Source organism: Zonotrichia leucophrys, chromosome 1A (genome assembly GCF_028769735.1).
Source record: "Zonotrichia leucophrys gambelii isolate GWCS_2022_RI chromosome 1A, RI_Zleu_2.0, whole genome shotgun sequence".
Classification (NCBI taxonomy): Eukaryota; Metazoa; Chordata; class Aves; order Passeriformes; family Passerellidae; genus Zonotrichia; species Zonotrichia leucophrys.
Window position 1 is genome coordinate 54057752 of NC_088170.1, and position 22506 is coordinate 54080257.

At 36.0% G+C, this 22506-nt stretch overlaps 1 protein-coding gene across 4 annotated transcripts in view; it reads left to right on the forward strand.

Annotated features, from left to right (window-relative positions):
* BRD1 (bromodomain containing 1) overlaps nucleotides 1-21623 on the forward strand; it is a 58034-nt gene extending 36411 nt beyond the window's left edge. Inside the window, exons 9-13 of one of the 4 annotated variants that reach the window (XM_064702784.1) lie at nucleotides 11655-11790; nucleotides 12935-13062; nucleotides 14936-15045; nucleotides 16275-16429; nucleotides 19220-21618. In XM_064702784.1, coding sequence (XP_064558854.1) covers nucleotides 11655-11790; nucleotides 12935-13062; nucleotides 14936-15045; nucleotides 16275-16429; nucleotides 19220-19403 — 713 coding nt within the window. In that variant the 3' untranslated portion in view covers nucleotides 19404-21618. Of the gene's footprint in view, nucleotides 1-11654; nucleotides 11791-12934; nucleotides 13063-14935; nucleotides 15046-16274; nucleotides 16430-19219 lie in introns of all 4 variants that reach the window. The other 3 variants (XM_064702787.1, XM_064702785.1, XM_064702786.1) reach the window with 3 other exon arrangements.
* The last annotated feature ends 883 nt before the right edge of the window (nucleotides 21624-22506 follow it).

A 22506-nucleotide genomic window follows, 5' to 3' on the forward strand; every position in this document is an offset into this window, starting at 1 on the left:
TTGGGCATGTCAGGTCTTAACTGTGACAAGTGTAATGACCTTTTCAAAATACCCATTGTATACTTACCTTGCTCTTTTGTTACAAAGATGAATCATTTTTTTCAGGGAAATATTTTGAGAAGTTATTATATCAGAGAAAAATGAAAATGATTAGTGTATAAAAGATAGATATTACTGACCATTAAAAATCTGCCTGTATCAGTTGTGTATCAGTAAGATAGCAGATGGAACAAATTATTGTTTCAAGAAACCCTTTTTAACATTGTAAAATGCTAGCTTATGATCAGATGAATTTGCCTGTGCACTTGGTGTTATTAGTCATCTCTAAGGTTTTGTAAATTTAGGTTTTAAAATTCATAGTTGCTGTTGCAGTACTCTCTATTTTAATTAGAAACTAAGTATTTAAAATACTCTATGCTAAAAGAACCACTGTAACTTACCATAGAATCAGGATTTCAGACAGTGATTATTATAGTGCAGTACGTTGTGTTTCTATTATTTATTGTCCAAATGCAGTCATAGGAAATTTCAGTGAAGTATATAATTTACTTCATATTTTTGCTGCCAGCTACACAGATTTTCTCAAGGTACTGAAACTCATGTTTAGATGAATATTTAGAATACAGATTTAGAATATGGATCCCTGAAGTAGAATATTCACACAGTAAAAAGCACATAGTGAGGGAATTTATCATTTCTGAATACATCATTCACATACAGTTATCAGTATACAACAAGGATTCCTTATTAAATCTCTTAGTAAATGTTGGGTTTTGTTTTTGCTCAACTATTACAAAATGATGGCAAGTAACCTGTATACAAATTCTATTTGCATTTGATAGAATTTAATACTGTAGTGAGGACTGATGTTACTTAATTTGATATGATAAGGGTAGACATTGTGTGTGGAGTGAAATGGAGCACAGTTCATTTTCTTAATTCTTGAGTACTTGATTTCTAATGAATATTTGCCTCTCTGGAACACAGGCCCATTTGGCTAAAAGTCAGGCTTCATATGCACAGCGTTCATTACCATTCACTAAATGGAGGAAGTGAAAGTAAAACATGCATATCAAAGAAACTTACGTCTTCGAAGTAAATAAAAAACTGAAATAAAGGTTCCTCAGTGAAAAAAAGGCCCAAATTGGTATAATTTCTCTTGTGGTTAGCATAGACAGGAGTGACAGTACATGTGTGTGTGTGTATATATATATATATATCTATCTATATCTATATATATATAATTTATATTCATGAATAAAGTGCAACAATTTGACTAAATCTATTGACAAATCCACAGTCCTGGTTTGTTGTATTGAAATGCATAGTGATTGTTTCATGTGAAGTCGGATTTGAAATTTAATTATTTGAGCACTTAGTGGTGTTCAAGAACTTCAGCTGCCTGACTCCAGGAGGTTTGGAAACATAAAACATTTTAAGGTGTGTTTGCAAACAAACAAAGTATTAGAGATTGTGAGGAGGTTACAAAGGCCTAAAAGGAATTATTCTCTGGTTTGTTAAATTTGTCAGTGTAGAGACATGGGGAGTACAGGAGTCTGACTGTTCAGTTGTCAAAATATGTTTGGTTAATTGGTCTTCTAGTAGGTTGATAGGCCACTGGGAAATGTGGGACCATTTACTAAGAAAATAAAGCAAATTAAGGAAAGAAATTAGGAGAAGGAAAAGAAAAAAGAACCCCATTGCATTTCTTAATTTCTTTTTGGCCCACGCACACTTAAGCCAGGAGTTCTGCCAGGCCTGTGAAAATGTATGCCAATTTAATTTCTGGGAACATTTTGAGAGATAGGGGAGGGGTTTTGTAATACACATAGAATAAAATAAGTGCATAAGGCAGAAAGAGGGGGTAAGAAGCTATTTTATGCCAATCGGCACTCACAAAGTGTTTTAAGAACATAAGTGTTCCTTCTGGTTTTATTTCATATAAATAATCATAGTGTTGACTTCCTGACGATGAAGAATCCTTTTCCTAGTTCTTGATTTATGTTATTAAAATGGGGGAATTTTGAGCAACATAGCTGAGAGTGGTGGGGGTTGATGAACACCTGGATAAATGGCAATGTGGTGCTTTTTTCAAGGCTTGTGAGATGTGTGCATACATAAGGTACATTATACACTAGTATTCTGGAAATTTTTTTGGGTCATAAAAATGTTAATATCTTTGAAAGTAAAGTCTTTTGGGTTATTTTTAAGATATTAATTATTAGCACTCAACGTACAATTGCTGTGTTTTCTAAGATGATTATAACTAAATCTTCTGTAATAATAAATATTTCTGGAAGCCCTTCTGTTTTTCTTGATGCTGTAGGAATTGTGGAGCCTTTTACGGTATTCTAGTGCTGCTTTTTTTATTTTTCTCTTTTTTTTAATACTTAGCTCATTTCTTGGCCCAGGTTTGGCTTTGTAAAAAAATTAAATGTCATAATCCCCTATGTGCTTCAGTTGTGACATTTAAGACTATTTTTTTCTGTGTGGTGCAGATGGTAAACAGAGCTGTGGGATTTATGGAAAATAGCTAAAAAGTTAGTGAATTTGGAGATCCACACTATATTTTTTGTAAGTTATGTTTTAATTTATTTAAGAAGATACTTGCCATGGTGCTGTGGCTGAGTGTAGGTGACCTTCACCTTCAAATTCACAGGCTTAGACATGGTGAAGTCCCTCTTCCCAGACATACAGTGTATCAACGTGGATCAAGTGAGCTGGGCTGTTGGAACATCATAAAATAGTTTGGGTTGGAAGGGGCCTTTGAAGGTTATCCAGTCCAGCCCCCACGTACTCACCCACAGGTCTGATTTAAGAGGTGGACGGTAGAAAAGGTTCATCCAGTGGCTCCCAACAGCAGCATCGGGCACTGAACCTGGCAGGCAGGAGTAGCAGTCACTCATGGCCCATTCTGCTGTGAGTGGAGAGAGTGGGACAGTTTACACAGTGTGAGTGACTGCAGATTAATGTCTCCCAGAGAAGATTTGTGTGTGGATTTGTGGTGGGTTTTTTTTTCCTTTTCCCCTTTTTCCATTCAGTTAAAAGAGGTTAGATTATGCATTTGCATGCATAGGGGAATGTCTGTAATAAAGAGTAATTATGATAGCATGTAGTTGTCCACTGTATCATACCCACAGCCCAATATTTGGGGATAGTTTAAATTGAATAGCTCTCTGCTAGGTTTCTCATTGTAGTACCCAGATGTAATTTCTTTGGCAAGCACAGGGGAAGGGTACACATTAAGAAGATATCCCATACAAAGAAACATGTAATACTCAAGAATGGGTAAAATTGGAGCAAAGTTGCTTTGTTTTGTTCCAGTGGTCATTGATCATGCTATCAGGTCATGTTTGACAGGCCATGCTATCCTAATATGGTAATGTTCCCACTTTAATTTCATTTTCTCTTCTCCTCCTTTTTATTCTATTTTCTTCCTTGACTTTTCCTTTTTCCCTTCCTCCAAAGCTTTCATAATGCTCAGAAATTACTTCCTAACAGCATGGCATTGAAAAAAAATGGAGACAAAAGCAGATGCTGAGAATTAACCTTCAGTTGATAACCATGGCTAACTCCTGAGTTCTCCAAAAATATTCTGTGTTGAAGATAAAAATACTTCATGCCTGAGGGGAAAAAAGCAACTATAGATTCATGTGATTAGATACAAAGATACGACCATGCGAGTCAGCCTTATTTTAACTCTTTTGTTCAGTTTTGCCTAAAAATAGCAAAGCTGGGCTGGTATTTTAAGAGCTCTTGATTATCTTCACTTGAGGATGCTTCATGCACTTTCAGGTTGACTGCATGAGCAGTGAAACATCTCATTTGGTCTTTCCAGATCCTGTCAATGAAGCCAGGAAGAAAATCTTAGGATAGCAAGCACTGTTGATTTTTGCTAGGCTGGAATAAATTTTTAGTAAGATATTTCAGTCTCAAAGGACTCAGGTCATGCACTTCCTCAAGTACTCTGCAAGCTGTCATAGAAGGAGGCTGCAAAGCACTGGATCTTTTATACTGAATCACAGGAAGTTTTAATCTCCCTGCATGAAGTACCTCTCAAGGTAAAAAAGGAAAATTAGGACTGGGAATACAGCTGAGTAATTTACTGAAGTAATTAAAAGATTTACATTTTACTGTGGTGTCCTGTATGTCATCTCAGGAGGGGCAGATCTCTGCCTTGATCTTTCTTTCAAGTAGCAACTTCAGTTTCATTTTCTGTTCCCTGTCCTAGAAAGAGGAGCAAATTATGCACCAATTTTGCTAAACAGCTGTAAAAGACAAGTAAATGCTAAATTATTAATTTTTAATCAAATCAGAGTGCTTGACCTCCTTACATAGGAGGGCTCTGGAGTTTTCTGTCTGTTTTCTTTTCATGGGATATAATACCTAAAAGTTATGTTCTCACCATTACAGGGAAACCCTTACTTTCAATGAAGAAAAATCTGTGTTGATAAAAGCTCTGTGTAAAATCCTGTAGCTAGTAATTTCCAAAAGTTAGTTCCATTCAGGAACATCTCAGTTTAGGAAATGGAGCAGCCTTTCTTTGTGGTGTCAGGTTCTGCTGGGCTGCTCTGAAAGACTCCTAGGAGCTAGGATTTTCATGCAGTGTATTGATAAATAATTATCATCCTTTTTCATTATGTAAGTTGTGAATTAATATATCAAGAATATATTTAAGAAATCTCTGAAGATTTTTCCATTTATATCAGAATTTTGTAGGTGAGAAAGTAAAAATCTTCAAATGGAGAAAGTTTAATTTTTTTTTTTCTTTCTTAAGGTTCTTAACTGTTTGGGCATAAATCAGTAAAAAATGTTTGGAAAAAAGATTCTGATCTTAAATCCTCTTAAGTAATTTTTGCCAAGGTAATTAGAAGTAAATGGTCCTAAATATTACTGGCTTTCTGTAGTAATTTCTGGATCCTGAATGACATGTCATTGGTCTGTATGTGATTCAGGCACTTAAAGCTTATATTTTGCAGTCATCTGTTTTACATGTCATTAACTGTATAAACCAAAGCTGATTCAGGAATTCAGTTTGTAAAGTTAGTTTTGAATTTTTTAGATTTTGAGTGTGCACTTTTTAATGGCATTTTCTACTCTACTGCTTCATCAGTCTATCAGTCCACAACTGGAACAGCTGATGCTATCTTAGAAGAAGTTGTAAATGTGGTTTTTGGGTTTTTTTTGAGAAATGTTTCTTCTTGTATGCTATCTTTTTGTTTCGGAGTTTTCTGGAGTGTTTTAAAACTCCTTCACTAAGGTTGCCTCCCACAACATGCTTTGAAATGCCCTGAACACTCATTCTGCAGTACAGAGATCCTGTTGTAATGCAAAGCAATGTATGATCCTTATCTTACGGAAGCTGTAGTTATTAAATTCTGATTAGTTTTCCTTTCTGTTGTGTAAATCAGATTTTGCTGTTGTATTAGAGCCTCATCTGATTTGCCAGAGACGCTTCTTATTCTCAGATTTGAAGAAAATTAGTAGTTACAAGATGAATTCTTTGGCATTCTTTTGGAGCCCATCAAACAGGCCATTTATTGAGCCACCAAACTGTACTTGTTCTGTGTCACTTAAACCTTTAAAGGTTAAGATTTTCTGGTTAGGATCTTGAAAGGTACTGCTGTTTAGTGTGTAGGTGCCACATCATGCGCTCATACTGAGCTGTCTTTGCTGCCTTTAGCCATGACCAAGTTTTTAAAAGCTTTATTTCCAAGGGGACTCTTCACACCAGGCTTTGTAGTCTTTGAGTAACTGTCTTCCATTTTGTCTGCATACTGAAGACTGTTTTAAGTACTGGAAGCTTTGCTGTGCTCTGATATTCATCTGTGTACTCTGAAAAGAAGAATTGTGTTTAATATTCCTACTGCACTTCAGAATTTACTGTTTGAAGTAACATTTAGAGGGTTTCTCTTAGGGTCCTATGCTCTTACTTGTGAAAAAAAAAGCTTAGTGGATGCTTTCCTGTTTCTGAAGTCTGCCCATTTCTAAGGTTTGCATTTTTAAGAATGCAGTAACTTCTGATGATTTGTTACCTTCAAGTATTCCCTTATCCTGTGTGTGCTTATCTGTATATCTAAATCCCCCTAAATCAGTGGCATCCCCTTTCTTACTCTTACTGAAGGTATTTTTAGCTACATTTCTAAACTGTGTTCTTGATGCTTATCATGCACATGGAGGTTATATTCTGTGTTTTCAATGACTTTCAGTATTTTCTTGTTCAAGACAAAGGTCTGAATCAAAGTGAAACTTACTTAGATAGTCCCTTTAGAAACCTTAGGTTTTAGTGATAGAATACATAGGACACTTGTGTCATTCTCACTGTCTCTGGACCTGCTGTAAGGATGGCTTATTTAATTGTAAGCTCTGTTTCCTTTCAGAGAGACTTAATGACTTTTTCACTGTCTTCCAGGTTCTCATATTAACTAATATCATGCTGGGTATTTATCTCTTTGGATCCTAATTATTTTCTATTATCCTCAACATGGAATGGAATTCAATTAAATGATCATTTTGGAACGCAGAAAGACAATTACATTTGAAGTAATTAATTTGGATCATGTTGGAGACACCAGCCATCCTTAAAACAAAAAACAAATAGAAATGAACACTCTTGGAGGAAGTCTTTGACACATATGAAACTATGCTCTTCATTCAATATATTGCCCCATTTCCGTAAGTTACAAAATTGTACGTGTTGTAGTATATGTGACACACACTGGTCGCAGAGTTTTACCAGTCCCAACATTCTTATTCCCAGAACATGTTCTGTGAGAGCAGATTAGCTAAGAATGCTACATCTCCATCCTCTTCCCTTCCCCACAAAAACCAGTCTCGTCTTCCTTGGAGAAGTGAAACCTACCAGATAAAAAAATGTGTTTTTACAGAAAATACACCTTTTCTTCTACTGCATATATATTTTAATGAAGAGTAACATCAGTTTTCAGGGTAAGTGCTCAAGTCTCAACTGAAAATGAGACTAAATAGTGTTGTAGAAGTGCTGGTGCACTGTGTGCAGTCATTGTTTGAATGCTCCCAGGTTTTTTAGTGGTTGAATTTCAGCCCTTCAGGTCTAGTTGTAGGAGAGCACTTCATCTTACATTTTGATGTGCTTGGTTTTGCATCAAGCTACGCATAGTACAGAATTAATTGCTTTAGAATAATTTTTTTCAAGTTCTGCTTCTTTCTTTTTGTTTCAGCAGAACTGTAAGGTGTATTACAGTCTGAAATGTACAATTTTGTATTCTGGGGCAGCATTTTGTACATTCGTGGACATTCTGTGCTGCTCTTTGGACTATACTGAGCTTTGTTCCTCTATCATGTTTTCCAAACTTCTGCTCTCTTTTGGAAATTACCTTTTCCTAATTCCATTTATTTAATATGGGCAAAAGGATTCCAACTTGCTTGATGTAGGTAGTCAGTGAAAGTTTTAAATGCAGCCTAAGAACAAACTGGCATTGTTAAAAAGAAGTTAAAACTTTGCCTGATAAATACAGTTTTCAGGGCAGTGAGAGACCTGTGGAAAAGTATCAGGCTGATCATCTTTGCCTTACTTTTTTTCTTCTTAGTTAGCATTTCTTTATTTTCAAAATGGTTGTGTTATGCTGTGATTTGCAAGGCAGTAAATTTTCCATGTAAATAAAAGTTGAGCTGAAGATTAGAAATGGAAGTAACCCTGCATTTAAGAGTGGTAGCAGACTTCATTGTTTGAGCATTCCCTTTTTAATTGAAAAAGGTTAAGTTCTGCCTCTTGAGAGTGGACTGCTTTTTTGAAGAAACTTAAGAACAGAGTGGAAAAGTAAAGGAAATGAACCACTAAGTAAAGGCTTTTAGTTTGATCTTTAGGACTTCAGGGGGGAAGAGGAGAGTTGTCATTCAGTGGTATTGATGAGGAGGCAATAGGTGTAAGAAATTTAGTACCTGACATAGAATTTTACTTCATGACTCTAGAGAAAGCTCATTTGATCTAGCAAAATCATGAGGTTGTGGAAGAGTTGTAAGCAGGATGAATTAGGTCTCATGGATTTTCTTTATTTGGCCTTCTTAGTTACATCTGCTGATGCTATAAAATGTAAGTTCCTTAAAGCAAATTGAGATCTTTAATTCCACTTATTGTAGCAGCTACAGGACATTGGGTGTTTCATGATTCATGAGAAAATAGTTTTGTAATGATATAACAGAAACCAAATCGTGTAGTATATCTGATTTTTATTTTTTTGCACATCAGTGCTGCTGCCATAAAACACTTAGGTTTTATTGCCTCAGTTTTTTCTGGCAAGTTACAAGGTCACCTGTGAACCACTTCATCTATGACTAGATATGAGTGCGTTTTGTTTAAAATAAGCCTTGAGGTTTTCCTTTCTTAAAATAATTCCTGTTCCTTATATCTTCTGAAACATGAACTGTATAAACTGGAGTCTCATAGATGGTGTAAGCTCTTGTCATTTGGGGCTTGGTGCTCAGGAAAATTACTCCTGCTGATAGATTGCATGTTCTTTGTTTTTCACACTTCCACAAGCAAGAGAGAAATATGTCTGGGAAGCTCTAAATTCTTTTGCACTTTTTTGTCAAAAATATGTAAGTGGGGTTTTTTCCCCACTTACCGTAGATTAACCCCAGCTGACAACCAAGTACCAACCAGCCACTCTCACTTCCCACTCCTTGGTCCTCACAGTGGGATGAGAATATGAAAAAGGTAAAACCTCTGGGTTGAGATAAGAACTGTTTAACAATTGAAAAAAAGTAAAATATAATAATAATAATGTGAAAACGGAATAAAACCCAAGAGAAACAAGTGATATGCAATATTGTTGCATAGCACCCACTAACCAGTGCCCAGCCCTGTGATCAGCCTCTCCCAGCCAACTCCCATCATTTTATCTATGGGGCATGGCACTCCCTGGTATGGAATATCCTTTTGGCCAGTTTGGGTCAGCTGTCCTGGCTATGGTCCCTCCCAGCTTCTTGTGCCCCTGCCCACTGGCAGAGCATGAGACACTGAAAAGTCCTTAATTAACTGTCAGCACTGCTCATCAGCTCAAACATCAGTGTGTTATAACCTTCAAATCAAAATACATCACTGTAACAGCTGCTCAGAAAAAAAATTTGCTCCATCCCAGCAGAAACCAGGACACCACTGTTAGTAACTATTCTACAGATTGATAAAACATTTTTTACTCTAATCTGAAGTGAATTAAATGAGTCATTAAACTCACAGCTTATATTTAAACTAGAATAGGGCTGGACTGCCACCTCAGAGAGCTGTCTCCATTGCTGTAGTTGCATGTTTCTGCTGTATCCCTTGCTTCTTAACTTCAGCAGTCAGGCAATCACATGCTTGCTTTGTCCACTGTGTTGCTGAAAACTGGCTCCCTACCATTTCTTGGCACTGACTTGTTGACAAAGAGAAGCCACCATTGCCAGGGACTGAGAGTGCCAGAATGTCCATTTTGGTGACAGTGCAGTCATAAACTGATTGAAGTAATAAAAATATTATTTTGCCCCTTTTGTCCTCGGTGTGCATGTACAAAACCAATGTATGCAGAGATAAGCATCCAAGTCACATTTGGCTTATATATGGTTAAATGTTTCGCACATTCTCTTAACACAGGTACTTCTTTCCATTTTCAGAGTCCACTGGAAATGTGAACTGTGCCCTTGTTCTGGCAGCAATCATTGCTTGATCTGTCTTCCTGTTTAAAATGCAGTCTGTGATCTGACTTGTTTCTGCTGATAGCTGCCTCACATTAGCTAGATGCCTGAGTGATAACTTGAGTAATGTGTCTCCGGCTTGTGGCAGGATGAAAACAAAACAGTTTATACACCTCACTTAAAAGATAGATCTGACAGGATATTGAAGAATAACAAGTAATTTTTGCAGAGACGTAAGAGATGTCCTTTGCAGAATGTTTTTTTTTTAGCTTTTCATTTCAAATGTCATGTGAAATGTACTGTGATAACTTAAATTCCCCTATACACTTTTTCATAAAGCTTGCTCTGTTTCATCACGGTCTAAGACCAAACTCGTCCTTAATCTGCAGATATTTTTATCAACTTGCTGAGAGTGAGAACAAGATTAATTAATACCACTGATAAATAGTTTGGTGCTTGTCACTCAGGGCAATGCTACCTTTATCATTTTTCTTCTGTAGGACATCAAAGGCAAATATAGGAGTTACAAAACAAACACTCTCAAATGAATATTTACAGTGTAAACTAAATGAAAGAGAATGTAAATCTTTCAGAATCTTGAGTAAATATATTCCTTTTTTTCTTAAAAATCTGAAATTGTGTTGATAATTCAAATGGAAGATCTCCTGGGGTGGAGGGGAAAAACCCCATAAGTCACTATATGGAAATGCTTGAAAAATTACTGGATTATAAAAAGTAACTTGCTAAGCTCAAGCTCCTTAGTTATCAGCCTCCTTTGTCTTTGTAGCAAACAGACTGGAAGAATTAATAAAGGGAGTTCTGCCATAATTATTTTACAGTAAAAGGCTCTGTGGAGGGTCATGTGAAGTTACATAACCTAGTTTGACTGTGTCTGAATGTACAATGATCATGATGGCCTTCAAGTCTTTGGTAGTGGTAAGGATGGCTGGGATGGGTAGGTCTTTCTTGTGTTGGGAGTGGCATGCCCAGAATTGAATTTGTTTTAAAATGTTGTTCTCTTTGTAGCCTACAGTTTGCAGTGGCTGACTGCAGGCTGGTACCATTGCCTTTAGCTGAGGGCATTTCTGATTGTATTCTAGAGTCTCTGTGGGATTCTTTCCTTATAGACCTAATGTCCACACCTCCACATAAACTCCCACACACCCTGGAAAGTCTTCAGAATGCTATCTTAAAACTTTTTATTTGCCTCTTTAATCAAGCTTAGAAATGGCTTAATAAGGACAATACTGTTTGTATAGCAAACCCAGAGCAGGATTGGCAACAGCCCATCAAATAAGTGGATTGTAATATAAGAGCCTTTTTAATATTTTCATTACAATTATGAAATTAAAATGTAATATCCTTTGATGTATGCAAACTTTTGTTAGGGGAAGGCTAATTAAAAACAGTACCGTGCACATTATTGATTATTGGTGACAGAAGACAGTCATCATAGTGTCAGTCAGTCTAAGTTTACTAAAATGGATATCCTACCGGGAAGAATTAGACAGTGTCATGGAGAAATCCATATCAATCTTTACTTCCAGGATTGAAAAGGATTTTAATGATAATAGCATTGCATTGAAATAAGCCTTTTGTTGACTTGGTAATCTGCCTGATTTGTAACATTTTATTTCCTCGGGTTTTTTTCTACTTAGCTTTTGCAGCGTGATTGTTTTAATGGTTGGAAACATTACTGCAAAGACTGATTTGATACTCCTGTTAGTATTTCCCATGTTACAATCTCTGCTTGCTTTTTTTTTTTTTTTTGTACCTTACCTAAAGGTTCATCCTGTTTTTAAAATCTGGACAACAGGAACTTCCTATTTATAATACTTCCTTGAAATTACATATTTTTGTTAATATTCACATTCTTTTTCATCACACCAAAGTATTTGAAGAACAAAACAATAATTGTGTGCATTGTGTAAATACAAAAGATTGTTCATGAAAATGGTGTGGTTTCCAGTTTGATGCAGTTTATTTTTTGTGTTATGCTGCAGGCCTATCAAATGGTTTTGGAGATGAAAGTAAAGAGAGAGCATTAGATGATACTCCTGGAAGAAAAGTTGAACCTCGTCGCCGCTGTGCATCAGAATCTAGTATTTCATCTAGTAACAGTCTCTTGTGTAACTCCAGGTAAAACTGTAAATATGAAATACCGATTTGAGACTGAATATATCAGTTTTCTATAGTGCTGGTGACCCACGTTGGAGGATTGCATAAATTATGGAAAAAAGAGTGTATTTAAGTTTTCTTAGTTATATCAGATCCAAGTTATCTTTCAGGATTTCTGGGATTCTTCTGTTGAATTCAGGTTATTGCATATCCAGGCAGTTACATTTTTAAACTGACTGTGCTTCTCTTACACTGTAAAGATACAGATATGTTTTTACCTACAGTATCTTGGCTTAATTACTTTCCCAATCTGGAACACTAAAAATGTGTGTGTTTATTTTTGTGAAGGCAGTAGAGAAGCAACTTACAAAGCAGAGTCCTTTACACAAAAAAAGGTAGTTTGATAGCTTTGGAACTGTGGGTTGTCAGTCTGTGGGTTGCTGGGTAGTTACTGCAGTGTTGATAGTAACTGTACCAGCTATTGACTTCTCCATGGAGTCTGCTGTTAAAGGCAGGACTGTCAGAATGGGCCTGTCTGCCACCATTGATGTCTCCATCACCAGTGGTGTATCTTCTGAAAGAACACTGATTTCTGGGTGACAGGTAGCTGTCTCCAGTCCTGGGCTATGAGGGTGGGACATACAGGACAGTATAGGGTAAATCTGTTAGACAGAAAAAGAGGACTTTATTCATGTGTTCAGGTTAAGGGAATGGTGTTAATGCAAAGATAATTTACTATTGCATCTATTTTAAATGTGATATTCTAGATCAAATTGTCAGTATAATTGTTGTTCACATTCTCTGATTTCTTGAAGAAAACTCAAGTATGTAGAAAGCAAATTTCCCATTTTGAGAAGAGACATTTCACAGTTGAAAGACTGAAATTTTTAGTGAAAAATTAAAGAGAGAATAGTTGTGTTTTCTGTGTAGTAGAACTGTTGGAGCAGTGGACCTGTCTTTTGCTGATAACCAGGCAATTCTGTGTTTGAAAATAATCAGAACTTTGGCTTTTATGCTGTTTGTATTTTTTATTCAAAATATTTTTAGAGCTTGCTCCATTGATTTTACCCTGCACTGATGAAATGTAAATTCTTGTTCAAAATTTTGATTTATAGTGAACAATGTTAATTATCAAATAATGATTTTAATATGAATACTTTTGTAGTTTTAGTCTCCCGAAGTGCGGTAAAGGTAAACCTGCCCTGATACGGAGACACACACTGGAAGATCGAAGTGAGCTGATTTCATGCATTGAAAATGGAAACTATGCCAAAGCAGCAAGAATTGCAGCTGGTAACTATAAATAATTGAATTCTTAATAGTAGTGTATAATTTTTTCCATTTATTTGACAGATTTTAACTTTCTTATTTTTACTGCTTAAATACATTAAGCTGTCTCAAAGTGTTGTTGATATTCTTCCAGAAACTACTGACTACTGCTTTTGACTCCTGGAAGTCTTTTTAAAGAATAGCATCTGACTCTGTTTTTTGATTAATTTTCTCTTCTTGCTTGAGGAAATAAAGAGGTTTTGAAATAAAAAGAGAAGATGAGTTTTCTTTTGCAGATCTTGTAAAAGAAAATTAGTAATCCTATGTGCTAGATTAGTAACCCCTTACTGTCATGTGGAATAAACTCTGACTAGGAAAAATTCTGAGACTCCTACTTGTATGTACACTTGAGAAATCTCTGAGTCTGGCTGCATGCATCCTGTCAGCTCATGTATGATTTTCTATTCAGCATTAAAATACCATTTTCTTTGCAGCTGAGAATAGTGTAGATTTCTTTCTTGTTAGCTGTCCTGAGGAAGAGAACTTGAACTGTTTTTATGTACCAGATACAGTTCTACATACATATTTTCTGAAACAGTCTGTAAATAAAGATGAATTAATTGAAACCCTCATGGCTCTTTCTAACTGACATGTGAATACTTTACAGACTGTTACTAACAGAGCAGAGAAACAACTTCCTGTGCAGAATGACTGAACTATTTTTTTTTAATGTGATCACTTTAAATACTTTTTTCTTGCTATTTCTACTTTTAAAAGATCTTAAACCACTTTTATGGTTTATGATCGACAACAAACCCTGAAATGTTTTTGTAATGTCAAGTTAGAACACGTATCTGCATGCCACCTCTCATTATAAATAAGCAGTGCCCATTTGAAATGCACTTTCTCTCAGCAGTAAGTATTGCCTGACTGCTGAAAGAAAGTGCAGCTGCAGCCCCTGAACTGTATCTTGGTACCAGATTTCCCCATACAAGAAGTGCTGCCTGACCTTTACAGCATATGAACTTGGATCACTTTTCCCCCTTTGATCACCACCCCTAGTTCCATCTTGAAGTTATAACTCACTCTTCTGATCAGTCTCTGGACTGTATCTTGGGGACCAGTTGTGGTTTTGGTTGACTGAAAGGCTTATGCCTGTCTCAGGTTTCAATCCATTGCTGAGCAGCAGAGAAGAAAATTGAGGATTCTGTAGAAGTGCACAGTAACTTACACTCAGTTGTTCATTACCCTGCTTTTTGAGAAGAAATAAAACACTAGTGCTGCTGCCTGGAAACCTGTTGACATTTTTGAACTTGACTGCAGGAAAGGGCAGGGCAGAGAGACCAAGAAAACTTGTTAAAAATAAATGGCAATCAAAATGCAGGTCAGAATTTAGGCATAAGAATAGAAAGGTGTACCAGTGTTGCTAAGTCATGAGGTGGTAATCTCAGTGTGGGTATCCAGGTATCCAACACTTGGAAATATATACCATGCAAATTGCATCTTGAAAATCATCGCCTCTGTGACAGGATTGTCATCACAGTAAAAGAAACTGTTATTTGAAGTACCATAATTTTATGTTTTCTTTGGAGCTTTTTCAAAGGGAAAGAGTTATTAGAATTTGACAAATATTGTCTAAGAACTAAGATGTTTTAGATATGCCATTTCTAGAAGTGTCTAAACTCTTGTTCCTTATCTGTAAGCTTGGAAAAAAAGTATTAATATCATGTAAAGAGCTCTTATGAATACTACCTTGTTTTTATTGGTATATGTGTGAAAGTTGGTATTAGTATTTGGATTCTAAGGGTCATGAGCTATTGATTAGGAAACGAAGAACTGCAGATTTGTCTGAGGTTTCATTCTGGAACATTTTAATTTTATGTTTCTTTGTTCTTAGAAGTTGGGCATAGCAGTATGTGGATTTCAACTGATGCTGCAACATCTGTTCTCGAGCCTCTAAAAGTAGTATGGGCCAAATGCAGTGGATATCCCTCCTACCCAGCTCTGGTAAGTGGCCACCTTCCCAGAAGTATAGTAGTGACTGTTTCTGGTCTGAAAACATCATGTGCATACTTAAGGTAATTGGTAAATTCCCATTCAGGTTGGAGAAAGGTGGCTTGTCCTGCCCTCTTTACTATGCACTGAGTTTGTAAAGTCACTGCAGTACCGGATTTTAAGTCAATAATTTCTGCTACCCTGCCGCCCTTGGAGATGTGCAATACTCCTGTGTCGTGCAGCCTCCTGCAGTCACTCGCTCGCTCCCTGTAGGTGGGAGGGGAGTCAGAACTGAGTGCAAGTGAGAAAACTCTTGTGTTGAGATAAAGACAGTTTAATAGGGAAAGCAGAAGCCATCCACACAAGCAAAGCAAATTCATTCACCATTTCCCATGGGCAGCAGGTGTTCAGTCATCCCCAGGAACACAGAGCTACTTTACATGTGGCTTGGGAACACAAACACCATCACACTGAATGTCCCTATCTTCCTCCTTCTTCCCCCAGCTCTATATACTAAGCATGATGCCGTATGGGATGGACTATCCCTAAGGTCAGTTTGGGTCAGCTGCCCCAGCTGTGTCCCCTCCCAACTCCTTGTGCACCCCCAGCCTCCTCACTGGTGGGGCAGTGTTAGAAGAGGAAGAGGCCTTATCTATGTAAGGACAGCTCAGCATCAACAAAAACATCTTTACGTTGTCAATGCAGTTTTCAACCCAAATCCAAAACATAGCCCCATACCGCCTACTGTGAAGAAAATTGTCTCTATCCCTGCTAAAACCAACATACTTGTCTCAGTAGTCTTTGTTTCTATGTTATAGATTATTTCTGCTGCTAAAATACTCTTGATGCTGCAGCTCATTAAGGAAAAAAAACTCAATAGCAGGAATAAACTGACTGATGGCAGCCAATTGTGAATGATGTACTGGAAACTTAAAGCTGTTGTTAAGCAGAGGAGATACATATATGTGTGTGTTATTAAAGGAGAAACAGACACAGTTCTGCTTAAATCAAAGCTTGCAGAGAAAATATTGATGAGGTGTTTGGCTTTAGGCCTTTAAGGTTATATGAACAGTTCATGCCTATTCAGCTTATGTCAAACAGTGTGTGTAACACAAAGTCAATTTATATCCAGTGGCTGTTTAGTTTATTATTTATTTCTTATTAACTTAATTTGTAATACCTTCTTAAAATGAATTACATAATTTTAAAAATGAGGAACTGTCCTTTCTTCTCTCTTACAGATTATTGACCCTAAGATGCCTCGTGTTGCTGGCCATCACAATGGTGTTACTATACCAGTGCCACCTCTAGATGTACTGAAAATTGGAGAACAAATGCAGACCAAATCAGATGAGAAACTATTCTTAGTACTATTTTTTGACAACAAAAGAAGTTGGTATGTTATTGAAATGTATTGTTTGATGCAGTGACTTAAAATTTTAAGAACCTGTGTCTTTGGTCTAGAAGAAAATTGAAACATTATATTTCCATGGATATAATTCCAATGGAAGTATAAACTGTAATGTTAAAATTTCATATTTGAGTCTATTTTTGGACCAAGGTATATATCATCACTGAAAGATACCATTTTGTCATCAGTTTGGAAAAAATATTTTAAGTCATTGATAGTCTTTTTTATTTACAAGTGACTTTCATTTATTGACCAGATGAAATTGCTTCATTGCTTCATAAGTTTTTTAAAAGTAATAGTCTAACATTTATCTCTTTTATCCTTCATCATTGCTTTCTGAATTACAACACTTCTCCCAATCTTCTCAAGTGCATTGTCTTTGAATTTTTAACCTCTCTTTAACTCACTGCTTTATTAACACTTTCTTTCACTTAGCCTTTTCTATTTTTTTTCATTAAATCTTCCTTATTTCCATTTATTTTGGCATCAGCAATATGCTATGTAGAGCCTGAAGGGGGATAGTTCACTCAACAAAACATTCTGTTTCCCTCCCCCATGGTCTTTAATTTTAGGGCTGGTGGGGTTTTTCTGGGGAGGTAGGAGGAGACACACAAGGTTTTTTGTTCTTCTTTTGGTTATTAGGGTTGTTTTTGGTTTTGGTGAGTTTTTCCTAGACATGGAAGCTTCTCATCTGCCTTTCATTAAACTACCTATTTCTTTTCTGTGTTCTCTGTTGTCCCTCTCCTCTCCTAGTTTCCATACAGGTCAAGCTAACTGTAAATCTGTCCATGTCTCGTTTTTCTCTTGAATTTGCTTACTTTTAGCTATCAGTTTCCTCTTTAGATGATTATATGTGGCATTGAGTGATGCTGTGCCAGTATGCTATCACTTAAATAAGTTTCTGCTTAAAACGTATAACTGATGTTTACTCTTTTTCCCCTTAGATTTTTTGGCATAATTTTTCTGTTCTTCAGTTATTTTCTTAATTAATTGGTGCTTCATCTTAATTGTCTTTGTTCAGTTGCTCAGGATTCCATAAGATCCTGCATTCTTCTGCCTTTTTTTGCAGGGAACATCTGCATTTAAACATATTCAGGCTTGTTACTAATTTTTTTTTTCTCTTACTTGTGTTGCCAATGTAATGCATGTTTCCCCTGATCAGTTTCTTAATAATTGCTCTGATTGCTTCTTGATCTGGGGAGTCCTCTGCAGCTTAAACTTTCCTAATTAGGCTCTATGTGCAGGTGGTCCTAAATCATGTAAATAATGTGCAAAGTTGTCTCTAATGGGTACTCTGCATAGATGGACAGGAAAAGACTCAATACTTCTTCCAGCTCCTTTCCTCCCCTCCATCCTGACCCCACCAACTTGTTTTGGTAGTGATTCTTTTATTGTGATTATTTTAGCACTCATAATTCTATCTCTGTTGTGTCTCTTGTCGTCTTGAACTCCTGTTTGTGATTTTCATTCATTTGCAGGGTATCTGTCACCTTTATTCTGTGATACCACTGTCTATCCCCTATGGGTTTTCATATTTGTTTCTTCTTCTTCCCTGCTTATATCTGGAGGACTTGCAAAGCTTTCTTTTAAAAATACCTTCTTAAAACTTCCTCTGATCTGTATTAAAACTGATAATGGTTAGACTGATGCTTTTCATGCTGTTATCATACTGTCTGTGTCCTTGTACTGACTCTTCACATTTTATTTCAATGTGTGTGCTCAATACAATAGGGCTCTAGTTTAGAGTCCTTTGAGAAAATGAAAATATTTCAATAGCCAATTTTATTTATTTAAAAGAAAATATTTGAAGATTTGACTGTCTGATCTCCTGTTGGTTGTCTTCAAATGGTTTCCCTCCCAAACTAATGTTTTTATACAAAAGGAGGGCTTCTGTCTTCTGCAGGATTGGGATTGCAGACTACAGTAGCATATCTTAAATATATTCATTAATTTACCTAATTTTTGTTTTCTCAATGTCTGTAAATTTGGAAAACAGGATTACAATCAACCTTTATGAAAATGATGTAAATTTAATTTATACTTTTGAAGTATAAAAGTGTAAGTATAAAGTATAAATATAAGTAAAATATAAGTATAAATAAGTATAAAGTATATATAAGTATAAAGTATAAATTAAAGTAAATATTTAGAATGCTTTAACTGGAAGAAGGGGATGTAGAGCTTATTCCATTACCACTCCTCCATGCCCAGAATTTGAAGATATATATGGAGCTTGAAACAGAAAAGTGCCCTGAATACAGAGCTAGTGGGATTTCATACTGCAGGGTAAAAGCATGCTAAAGCAGAACTTCTTTGCCAGCTGTGCTTTCACCATAAAGAACAAATCTAGATGCTTGAAATGTAAGGCAAAAATCCATCATCTGAAAACTCCTTGTAATAATGGAAGGGAAAGAATGAGAGGAAACAATACTGTGTCAGGTGAAACTTGAGCCATGTCCATTGTTAGTTGCTGCTGCCTGTTTTTTTAACTGCATCAGTATTTTAGGCTGTGTTTTTTCTGTTCATACTTAATCACTAAGTACATACCACTGAATACATTCTCTGTTTTATGGAAGAGATTTTCTTAACATTTCATGTGCTTTAAATATTTAATGCAAGTAAGCACTGTCTTAAAAGGTGTTTAATTGTTTTGTTTAAGGTGGTAAAACTGATTTGTGATATGAGAACCATGGCATAGTAGCCTTGACATTTCTGGACAGACTTCTTGATTTTATTCTATATTTAACAGATTTATTTTTTACCCTTTTCTTACAGGCAGTGGCTTCCCAAATCCAAAATGGTTCCCCTTGGGATAGATGAGACCATAGACAAGTTAAAAATGATGGAAGGACGTAACTCGAGCATACGAAAAGCAGTAAGAATTGCTTTTGATCGTGCTATGAATCACCTGAGTCGAGTCCATGGAGAACCAGTCAGTGACTTCAGTGATATTGACTAACAGAGATTCTCTAGCAAGGCATGAAAAATACCACAGAGACTTGAACTCTACTAATGAACCTCTTTGTCTAAAAGAATGTATTGAAGATACAACCCCTTAATTGTTGATTCAGTGGCTGAGTTCTGCAAACTTGAAATAGTTGAGCAATTCTTCTAAATCACCATTGCCATATTGATTAATTATTTTATTGTGTTGTAGATTGGAGGATTTTCCACTAAACCTGTTAAAATGTCTTGTTCATAGTGTTCATAATTGTACATAAATGTATATTCAACACTTAACTTATTCTGATTTTAGAAGTAGCTCCTTAATTCCTTTTATAATTTTGCTGGGGAGGGAATTGGTTTTTGTTTTTTCCATGCTTTTTACTTTTTTTCTTTTCTTTCTTTCTGAGTTTAAGTTACCTAAGCACCATCTTCCAGCTTGAGGTGTTTAGTTGATCTTAAAGCCTAATATCAAAATGGCATCAAATATATGTTTGCCTAAATCATATACAGTATGGTGCTGCTTGTATCATTTCTTCCTTGGTCTGTAGCTTCTGAAAAAGACTTCTGAATGTTTGTGTAAATTGTTGCTCTTTGCACAAAGTACCGCATATTTAAGATTGATGTAAATTTACAATTACAAATATGTATTTTAAGAAAGGAAGTTGCGTTATTTTGGAGGGTACTTTGTGAGAAAGACATCAATAAAAATTATACTATGTACATCACTTGCAAATCACCAAAAACACTCCATTGTTGCCCAAAATTACTTAAGGTTCTTACTGTTTTAAACAAACCTGGCTTAAAGCCTGCAAGCACATTATTTCTTTTAAAACCATATCCCATTTATCTCCCATTGGTTTAATTTTGTTGATATGTGTGCCTCCCTGTGTTTTATTTATTGTAGAAAATGTATTAATTTGCTTTATAATGAAAAATAAAATTGACAAATATATTGATATGCATTTTTATACAGGCACATGAGAAGACAACTTGCTTTGGGAGAAAAATGTATTGGAAATTGTATAAAATAACTCGATGGTTTGTGTGTAATTCGGTTTTTTGGTAACTTGTAATCTTTTGTTTCCAATGAGGGGATTTATGTAACTTTTAATTTAGAACACTTTGGTAGCAATAGAAACTTTGGATACATTTTTGTATGGTACATGTGATGTATATAGAATTAGTACTTTATTTTTATTTTTAAGAAGTAAAGCATTATGTTTGGGCAGGGGGAAGAAGGAGGGTGGGTTTCCAGAACTGCATTTTTATATTAAAAAGAAAAAAAATAAAGTCAAGATATTGATTGTTGTAGCTACTTTATTCCTACCTTCACTGAGATACTGAATTTGTAACAATGAAAATGGCAAGGTATGTTTGCAATGTGATTTATAATGGCTCCATTATTTATAAATGCACTGTGTTTGAACTCTTTTGCAGTGATATCGTAAATACTGTACCAAGTTATATAATATGAAACACCAAATAATGCATATGAATGCACGAAGTATTTATGCCCAGCTTTTTTATAAAGGATTAGCAAATACAGCAAAACCAATACTTTTTAAATCTTTTTTTTAAAACTTCATTGAATAGCATACTTCATTGTTAAACCTGCTTGAATCTTTATTTTAAAGGGACAATTACTTTTTAAATAGTTTTTAATGTTTTTATTCTCTATTGTTTGTAATACCCCCGTAGAAGCTTGAAATAAAATTTCTTTCTCAACTGTAAATTTTGTCCTGAATTTAGCCCCTGAGATTTTGCTGCAGTGCCCATTTTCTTACTCCATGACTGAGCTGTTGCAGAGGCACTGGGCCAAGAAGCTGAATGTTCTCCTGTGGCACCCAGCATTGTCCTGACTGAGCCCTTTGCACAGGAGGTGTTGCAGTTAGCTGAGACCAGTTGCCTGTGATGGACCCTGGTAATTAGGGATGATGAGTTGGATAAACTTCACGAATGATGAAGCAAACAGTTTTCTCAGGCTTGACAGCAGACACAGCTTTAGGGAGAGCAGTGATGGCAGGTACCCTGGAAGGACCATCACTGAAGTGTGCTGCTCTGATGGCCTCAACAGCTACATCAGTTAGAAAAATTAAATCTGGTGGTTTGCATTTAATACAATGACTTCAAGGATCTGAGATATAATCGTGCTCTTCTTTAAAGGGATTGGAGCCTAATTTGGGCAGTGTTGAGACAGTAGAACCACTTGTCATCATGAGGACTCTGTTAAAGGTATTAAAAAAAATACACTGCATCAGATTTTATTTCAGATTGGTTCCACAAAAGATACTCAGATTTTGTATGTGTAAAACTAGATAATGATTCATAACCTCATTTTGGTGCACAGAGAAATGGACCTGTTTTCTGTCTTGGACCTTGGAAAGCTGAAATGCAGCTACAACAGAAGTTGGAAGACGACAGTACTTGTATGATAAGGATGCTGATTCCTGTGAAATACAAGTGCCAGTAAAAATGAAAGCATAGAGTTGCAAAATGATTCTTCAGAAGGCTTCCTACGTTCTCAGTTTCTTCGCACGCTAGCAACATTGCAGGGGGGAAAAGAGCTCATCTTTGCAAAAAAGAGCATTAATTATTTCTGAACTTTTTTTAAAATCACATCATCAGGGAAAGCTCTATTTCGAATTTTGCTCAGATTTCTGAGTGTTGTTTTATGACTTTTCTGTTCAGAGATGGTTTCATCAGTTCGTGGAAAAGGAAGATGTGCTGCCTTCATCTTTCAGGGGACTGTATGTACGTATGAGAATTATCAGCTGGAAAACTGTACTGATTAAAATAAGCTTGTTCTGCATGTTCTTCTGATGAAACTGACATGAAAGGCTCGTTTATTTTTGTTTGGTTATGCAGTGGAAACTCCCAGGAATTCTTCCCAGACCCTGTCGAGAGGAGATTGCTGCAGTGTCGGTTGCTGTTCCCATACTCTCTTGTGGTGAAGTCCAGTATCATCCAGTGGCTCGTGAGATTGGGTTAAAGTTTAAAATAGTTACTCAGAAATAAATAAACAAAATAGAGTGGAAATTAGTATTCCAATGGAAAGTAAAACTGAAACACCACATTCTGGCTTGCCAGCTTCTTGGGGAGTGATACAGTTATAAGTA